The sequence below is a fragment of the Coffea eugenioides genome, chromosome 2 (assembly GCF_003713205.1).
Source record: "Coffea eugenioides isolate CCC68of chromosome 2, Ceug_1.0, whole genome shotgun sequence".
NCBI lineage: Eukaryota > Viridiplantae > Streptophyta > Magnoliopsida > Gentianales > Rubiaceae > Coffea > Coffea eugenioides.
The window spans coordinates 23,954,395-23,963,728 of NC_040036.1; the positions used below are offsets into that span (position 1 = coordinate 23,954,395).

Consider the following 9,334-nt stretch of genomic DNA (forward strand, 5'->3'; position numbering starts at 1 on the left):
TAACTAAAAGATGGACGACTGCCCTTTTTATACGGCCGAAAGAAGCAAATATGTCTTGTTGATTCTATGCCAATTTAGAAGTTCTCAATCTGTCTATGGTAGGAGTAATGACTCAATGGTTTCTTGATATTCTTAAAAAAAGAAAAAGGAAAAAAATGGATCCGTAGTTATTAGTCTCCATGCATGCATTACTGTAAATCCGATTCACTCAAAAAACTTTTTAAGACTTTTACTCGAATAGTTACTTCATTGATGTATAGTTTCCTACGCAGAAGACATAAACAAGTAAAATGCATTAAAAGCCTTTAATTTGATTCCAACTGATGACTTATTCTGATTTTTTGTTTTCCTCTCTATCTTGTTAGCAACCAGAAATGAGAACCCATCGTTGACAAGACACTTTTGATGCCCAAAACTGAACGAACATGATTTCTTATGAGGAAGCTTGACTCTGTTCTTTCTGCGTGGCCTATTCTCTGAGAGTTTTATCTATTTGGGTTGAGAATCCTAGGATCGTGTGTGTATATATATCTTTTCTATACTAACAGTGTATACATTGTCAGCATTGAATGAATGATAACTATGCCAAATTTGAATTTAAAATTCAACTTAAACAATGATATATACACTATCAGTGTATATAAGATTTACTATATATATATATATTTTTTCTTACCAAAAAGCCTCCTATGTTTGTCTAATATCATCAATCATGATCTAAGTTGCTGTGCTTGTACCTGCAAAACTTATCCAACATGTCCCCTTGGCAATAGCCAAAAACAGGAACCAAATTGATGGTTGCAAGACTCGATTATTACAGCCTTCGGCAAGTCAAGAGAATGATGCTAAAATGTTGACGAGCATGAAAAACGAAAAACATTTAAAACATCTTTCTTGCTTTTCAACAGATTCCGCTGCATGGAGCCATCATCAGCCTATGATAATTCTGACGGATCGAGAAACGAATATATGTTACTATCAACAAGCGATGAACACATAGTACCATCGTCTGTCACAAATTAAGGTTGTGTTTGGATTGCATTTTCCGTGATTTTTCATGGAAAAATTACTGTAGCAATTTGATGTATGTGAGGGAAAAAGGTAATAGGAAAATGTGATCACGGAAAACGACGTAATTTTTCGACGGAAACCGGCAATCCAAACAAGGCCTAAGTACTGTGCTACTTCACCTAACTCATTCGATATGACATACTAGACAAGATCCATTGATCCTTTAAATAGAACACTTAGGTCAAACTCCGATATATTCATATAAAAAAAAAAGTTTTAAAAGTGAAATAGCGCTTGCAAAATGAAAAGGGCTAATTCTTAAGCGTCGAAAGTAGTAATTTTTTGGCATTGCAAAGTAGTACTGATACCGTTGAAATCTAAAGAGACTAGCATCGAAGGTTAAAAGAGGAGTATCCAAAAGTACAAAATCAGTTTTCTCTTTAAGGATAAAATTGATATTCTCTAATGATAAGTGCTCACACAACGAATGATAAATAATTAGGCATTGTACTAAGACTTGAGGAAACCAATTGAGCTATGGCTTAGTTAGCCACCAGAGGAGGACTAAATCCCTCCGTGGGCATAAGTTAGGGGGTCAAACCCCTAACCATGTTTCCTCTTCGGAATTTTTTAAAGTATGGCCGAAGATTATTTAATTGCTTTCGAACCCTTCAATAGATTACATAAATTCATCTCTTTGGCTGTACAAATTACAAAAGCAACATGAGAAAGTGAATTTGGCTGTTGTATTGTGTGTAGGATTCATTGCAATATCAATTATGTGGGGCACAAGTATTTTTCTGCAAGAGAATGAGAAAACAATAGAGAGGGCCCTTGAGTTCACATCATCACAAGGGTCCAAAATATTGGAAGCCTTCAACATTCGGATTACATGCCCCTTATCGCATGGCAATCAATCAAAAAATGCAAGTAACTTTCATTTCTTTTCACTACAAATCTCTCAATCAAACATAATGGAGGGATCATTTCTTGTACCATAGTCTTGTAGTGCTTGAGAGGACCACCAACCATGGCATCTTACTCACACCACAATTCTTTCTCTTCAGTCTTTTCTGCTTCCTTCGACCCATATGCAAACTCTGAATAAAATCAGCTCAAGATTACACCCACATCACCTCTCCTTCAAGTGCTGAGACATTTTTTTCTGAGAAATAATGGAAAACAAATGTTGGGCTTATACTTTATCCTCTTGCTCCAGCTTGAACAAGAATGGCAAGAAAAGCCAACAGGACAAGTCTGAAACACCACACGGCCGTGACTATGGGGAGGAAGATGGGAGTACCGGCTCCAAAGATCTTAGTTTGCGAAACTTGTCAAAGCTTATTCTTCCACCACTGGGTGCTTCAAGTTACGACCAAAACCAGACTCAGTTCAAAGGGAGGATCATTTTTCCAATGGATTCAAGATACAGGTGACTTTCAAGTTCCATTTATTTATATGTCTTTTGGGCAAATAGTACTAGTCATGGAACGAGGCATGTGGATAAATAAATGCCTGCCTTTTTCCTTTACACGCTAAGGTATGAGAGCCACAGAAATCCAGCAGTGTTCAAAATTCCCTCATTTAAAAGCCCACAGATACTTTTAATAGTTTATGTGCACAGTGTACACCCTATTTTGGATGTTAACGTACGTAGTACTAATGCTCAGTATTGACTATATTAGAACTCTGGTTCGATTCTCAAGTGGTTGCTTTTCCCAATCCCCCTATACTACAAGCTCGGATTATCCTTTGAACCGAAAAAACAGCAGCATATATATACTAGATGAATTTACTCAAAATCTATAGCTAGCTTTGATTTGATGATTTAAAAAATATAAAAATCAAAAACCCGAAGGGGGAAGCAATAATGGTAAAGTGATGACAAAAGGGATCGAATGAATGGTTGAGGATGGCTTTGTTTGCAGGTGTTGGGAGTCGCTAATGGTCCTTTTGGTGGCATACTCGGCATGGGTTTGCCCCTTTGAGATTGCATTTCTCAGCTCCCATCCAAAGAAACTGCTCTACATAGCAGACAACATTGTTGATTTCTTCTTCGCAGTTGATATTGTCTTAACATTTTTCGTAGCGTACATCGATCCCAGAACCCAGCTACTAGTTGTCGACTCCAAAAATATTGCTAAAAGGTCAGTGCACCACTAATTCATGCTCATGCTCACCCGGCGGCCCAACTCACAAGTTTGGTTCATTTTCCATGTGTTTCATATTGTTCGCGATCTATGATCTATCATCTATGTCGGCGGGTGCTTTATTTTCAACACCATATTTTAATTTCTGGCTGAGATCAATGATCCATAAACACATGGTCCACGTACGGTCAAATAGTTAGAAAAAATTTTAGACCCTGTCATTAGTTATAATCCCACCATATATGTTTGTCCAAATAATTGAACCGAATTTAGTAATCTCCTGCCCCTACATACAAATGATTTGTCTCTTTTTTGGTGGATGAGTGAGGAAGGCAGAGTATATCTAACCGGCCAACTTCAGCCTACCAGTACCCGATTAGACACCAAACCCATCTTTGCTTGCCATAACAATTTTTAGCCTCATCCGTACGTCGCTGTGAAAGAAATTGGCCAATCAATAATACCTGGCAACTTCTTTCGCCTAGCTAGCTCTTTGACAATTACAACAACATCTCCCTTTCCTTTCACAAGATTAGTTAACTGCAGGGCAGGGTTATAATTAGCTAGCAAAGATTATTGTTAGCTCTCTGAGATATATATATATATATATTAATGCTTTAAATGCTCCAGCTGAAACAAACAAGTACTACAGGCTAATTAATTACAAAATTAAACCCCCCATGCACATGCATGCAGGTATCTGTCAACGTGGTTTCTAATGGATGTGGCCTCAACAATCCCCTTCGAGACGATAGGTTTCTTGTTTACGGGCAAACATCAAAGTGGTCTCTCTTATTCAGTTTTGGGGATGCTCAGATTCTGGCGTATTAGGCGGGTTAAGAAGTTCTTCAAAAGGTTAATTACTATACACCATGTCAAGCTCTAGATCTATCTATTCCTACCTTAGATACTACTAGTAAAATTTTGGCAAACCAAGTAGTCAAAATTTGTTCTTCAAAAAAAAAAAAAATTTGTGGTAAAAATTTTAATGCACTTTATATGTCTCCTTTCTTTTCCTGCAGGCTAGAAAAGGACATTAGATACAACTATTTTTGGGTCAGATGTGCTTGGCTATTATCTGTAAGTGAAATGCCATAATTTTCCCGTTTGGATTGCTTTTTTTTCTAAATTTTCTATAAATATATATATATTATAAAGATTCAATATACTCCCTCCGTCCCACTTTGATAGTCCTGATTTTTTTTTCACACAGTTTAAGAAAAAGTAGTTAACTTTGTTGGAACAATCAATTTAAGTAGCTATTTTCCTAAAATGCCCTCACATTAATTAGAGTACAACTTTATGGGAACTTGAATTGATAGTAAAAAAAGAATCAACTCTCGTTAAATGGGGTAGGTTTATAGTAACAACAACTTACATTGAATAAGGATATTTTAAGAAAATTAAAATATAACTACATTCTTCAATTGGAAAGTGGAATACAATTTGGAACAGACGAAAAAGGAAAACAGGACTATCAAAGTGAGACGGAGGGAGTACATGAGATAAATTAAAAAATATCGTAAAAGTAAAAACTTTTCTTTAAAAAACTTCAATCCAAACAACGGATCTCAAAACTTACCGGCCATAGCTATTACTTAGCTGGAGTAAATTAGCGGGTAAACTCAATTGTCAGCCAATTGGGCCAATCAGGAGTGAGTGTAGCGGCTCAAATTATGGCTGGAGGCCCAGGATATCTATTCATGGGCTAGGGTTCAAGTCTACTTGCAGTCAATTATATATTTAATAGAAGCGTGTGTAGTAACTCAAATTATTGCTGGAGGCCCATATGTCCATTCATGGGCTCTAGTCAAGTGTACAATTGTTTTTTGCTGAAATTGTTGCTGGAGGCCTAGAATATTGATGGGCTCGGTTAATTGTAAATGGAGTTTAATTGTACTTGACATATGATCTTGTGTAGACCAACGATACAATAAATATTTAAAGAGTCAATATACAAGACTAAGTTTATCCAGGTATTTTCTGATGTTTGTGAACTCGGTGATGATCTTCCTTTCGTAAAATGTAAGCAAAAAATGTGTCCGTTGGAAACATCTTTTAGTATTCTTCTTCCCTTTTTTTTTTTTTTGTTTTTTTCAGAGAGAGCAAACTGACATGGGAATGAGACAAGAATCATTCAGTCTTTGAAGTTAGTTTGGTACTATCTTGCTGTAGGTGGACAGTCTTGTGCATTGTGCTGATGCTTGTATTATTTGCTAGCTGATCCTATCCACATGAAGGGAAAACCTGGCTTGGAGTTTGCAATTCCAATTCTTGAGAGACAAGCCTAGGGATTCAGATACCGTTTCTGCTATGTACTTGGTCTATCACCACCATGACTACGGTTGTTATGGTGATATGGCATTGCAGTGAAACACTCTGGAGATGATATTCATAATTTTCTATATTGCATTTTCAATCTTCTGGACTAACTGACCCTTACATCATTGGCAACATGACAAACTTGGTTGTTGAAGGGACCGTCGAACCATGGAAATTTGTACGCATTTATTTCAAAATCTTTCTTCCTCATTATTCCTAGTTGTACTAGATACTGTAGTACTGGTGTCATATGGCCAATCTAACTTGGTTGCCAATTGTTTTTGACATTTTTGCTGATGTTTGCAGCGAAATAGCATTTTGAACTGGCATCCAATTTTTGTTGAACCGAAATCACTTGCCTACCAGGGTTGAAGGAGCAGATCATTAGCTTATATGTGTCTAAGATTTAACGGCTGAAAGCTTGAATCACCAAGAGCTGATGAACAGCTGCCCAGAAAGTATTTGCAAGAGTATCCGTCAACATTTTATTTTTGCGTACGTCGAGAAGTTTTACCTTTTTCAAGGGTGTTTCCAGGAGAAAATATTTTACTTTTTGGTAAGTTTGCATCACAAGTGAAATTTGAAGATATAGTCCATTTTCTTGAATCTATTATGCTAAAAAGGCTCAAAAAGACCAGTCATTTTTGATTGCTTCTTTGATCATTTTGTTTATATAAAGAATTAAAAGTTCTGATGACACCATTTTTAAGATGTCCCTGCACTTTGATTGAATTGATCAGGTTGCAGATGTTGATGCCGAATATCTTCCCCCTAGAGAAGATGTCATATTGCATAACGAAGCACCAGACGATGTTTACATCATCGTATCAGGAGAAGTGGAAATAATCGCCTCCGACATGGAAAAAGAGAAAGTTGTTTGGACTTTAAAACCTGGAGACATGTTTGGAGAAGTCGGAGCATTTTGCTGCAGGCCTCAATGCTTTACATATCGAACCAAGATGCTTTCACAACTGTTGAGGCTGAAAACCAGTGCCCTGATTGAAGCCATGAAGATCAATCGAGAGGATAACATTGCAATGATTAGGAACTTTTTAAAGGTATATGTTGTACCTATTTAGTCAGTTTAAGCTGCTATATATGCTTCTTTCCTGTCTTAAGTGTAAGACGCTAAACTCATTTCTCAGGAAAACTAGTTCTTCAGGAATTTTCAGCTTTTTATCTCAAACTTCTTACTTTGGCATGATTATTAAATGCTCCAATCTTTTCATAGAACAATCCTTACGTTAATTTCCATATAAAAATATCCTGCTGTCGATCTTTGATTTTTGAACTGCTCCAGCCGGATTTTGGCTAGAAAAATGCTAACTACAAATGTGATAAGCTTTCACCAAAATCAGACAAGTAACACCAACTATTTAATGTTAAAAATAAAAAGAATTCAGAGTAAGGATCTCTTAGATAATAGTTACTTGGTTTACTTATGTGCCTGAGAGTTTTTGTCCGAGCTATGACAAAAGACTCTAAGCAATGCTAGTTCAGGGACATGATTTTTTTAACTGCCTTGATCTTCAAAGGTTACATGTACAGCTAAGGCTTTTTCTGGCTGTTGCAGCATCACAAAAACCTTAAAGACTTGTGTCTTGGGGATTTATTTCTTGAAGGTGTGGAAGAAGAGGGTGATCCAAATTTGTCTATCAACTTGCTGACAGTAGCCAGCACGGGTAATGCTGCTTTTCTAGATGAGCTTCTAAAGGCAGGTTTGGATCCTGATGTTGGAGACTCCAAAGGTAGAACCCCACTGGTAAGTTCTTCAGTACTGGTGCGTTATACCTGTGAAAAACTATGTTCACAATTTGAAATTTTTATGACCATTATAGACTTTAACCAATTTCTGTTTAACAATTTGAAAAATTGTAGGGCTTCTGTATTTCTTTTAGAGATTGATATTCCGATAGGCATATCTAAGTAAAGCCCCAAAAGACTGATTTCCATTTCACAAGAAGTAAATTTTGTTCACTAGTTGTTAATTCTGATAGCTCCAGTAGTCATAAAATATGCTTAATTTTGTTTACTTTTATGAACAACGTCCATATAATGTTTCTTTTCTAATTTATCAGCATATAGCAGCAACGAAAGGGCATGAAGAATGTGTAGTGGTTCTCCTTAAGCACGGATGTAACATATACCTGCAGGGTAAAAGAACATCCTAATCTCTCTTAATATAGATAGTGAACTAAATGATATTTCCCTGGGAAACAAGTCTAACATGCGAGAGTCTTCCTGGATGGCAGATATAGATGGGAATACTGCAATTTGGGAAGCTGTAGCAGCGAAGCACCAACCAGTATTCCGAATTCTCTACCACTGGGCGTCCATTTCTGATCCCTACCTTGCTGGTGACCTCTTATGCACTGCAGCAAGAAAAAATGATGCTGCAGTTATGAAAGAGCTCTTGAAACAGGGACTTCATATTGACTCCAAAGATCCCCACGGCATGACTGCTATTCAAGTTGCCGTAACAGAAAACCAAACAGACATGATCAAACTTCTCTTGATGAATGGAGCTGAGGTTGAAGATACAATTAAGCACAAACTTTCATCTATTAATTTAAATGAAATGCTGCAAAAACGAGAGGTAGGACATCGGATAACAGTACCTGATACACTGGGTCAAGATGCATTTAAGTGCAATGAGATAAAGCATGAGTGTGACAAGGATTGTTCTGAAGGCACATGTTCTTCGAGGGTGAGCATAAGGGTGAGTATATATCGAGGCCATCCTGTCATCAGGAAAGATATACGTTGCAGTGAGCCTGGAAGATTAATCAGGTTGCCAAAATCACTTACGGAGCTCAAGAACATTGCAGGTAATTTCATCAAATTTGCGGTACTTGTTATTATCCTATTTTGCTTCACTTTTAACTAGATGTTCTATGAACCATTTTATTTTCCTTTTCCATTCAGTAGGCTTTCATCCTTGTCGTACTATTAACTCTTCTTTTGCTTCCAAAATAAAGCTAAAAAATGAAATCCTTTCATCTTATATTATCAGTGACCAACTTGAAATACTTCCTCTGAAATCTGAGTTATGCTCTTTGGAAGAATCTATCTTGGTGCTATTATGTATAGTGAAGGTCACTTTAGGTTCAAAATTCCTGATTATGAGACATGATTTCATAAGTATCAATAAATTTGCAGAAACTAATACATGGTTTCAATAGTCGGAGTTAAACTTCTTTGTAATCTCTCCAACAGGTAAAAAGTTTGGATTTGATGCAACAAATGCGGTGGTGGTAAGTGAAGGAGGAGCTGAAATTGATTCCATTGAAGTGATAAGAGACAATGACAAAATTTTCTTAATTGAAGATCAAAGTTCCGTGATGAAGTATTAGATAATCTCTTATAATAACACTTGAATGCTAGGGATGTATCAAAACTAGTAGTACATCCTTTTTGTAGTCTTCTAGCAGTTCAGGCAACGGAATGATCATTTCACTTCAATTGTATGAAAAACCTAAATCTGTGATAGTTCTGATCAGAATGCAAGCCAAGCTCCTTATTAATCACCGTTTTTCTTCTTAATTGTCCTTTGAAAAAAAGTATCAGATTAAAGAAATTCCAGATTTAAAGAATTCAGGACATAAACGATTGATATTCAGTCTAAGGTTGCCCTTCCGATAATGCTCGAGTGCCTAGATCTTCCGTTTTCTCAACTTTCTGTTCACAAACCTGCACCTTGCCTTAAAATCAGTTTTATTTCTTGATTTGTATAAACAACATGAGATTCTGATTTACATTATAGCTTCATGAAGCCTTGATAGATCCTCTGCAATTGTCCATACTATTGAATGTGGCTCCCTCTCTCGACCACCTATGAACCATCTATCCAG

The 9,334-nt window shown here is 36.6% G+C and overlaps 1 protein-coding gene across 1 annotated transcript; it reads left to right on the forward strand.

Moving 5' to 3' along the window:
- The first annotated feature begins 1,791 nt into the window (after window positions 1-1,791).
- On the forward strand, window positions 1,792-9,010 carry LOC113760820 (potassium channel AKT2/3). The gene is given in 17 exon segments (XM_027303553.1): window positions 1,792-2,443; window positions 2,940-3,158; window positions 3,858-4,016; window positions 4,184-4,245; window positions 4,518-4,524; window positions 5,345-5,358; window positions 5,361-5,384; window positions 5,387-5,506; window positions 5,509-5,582; window positions 5,584-5,661; window positions 5,790-5,894; window positions 5,896-6,039; window positions 6,224-6,541; window positions 7,057-7,245; window positions 7,562-7,637; window positions 7,736-8,311; window positions 8,700-9,010. Coding segments are annotated over 17 exon segments (2,559 nt in total). The 5' UTR covers window positions 1,792-2,186; the 3' UTR covers window positions 8,837-9,010.
- The last annotated feature ends 324 nt before the right edge of the window (window positions 9,011-9,334 follow it).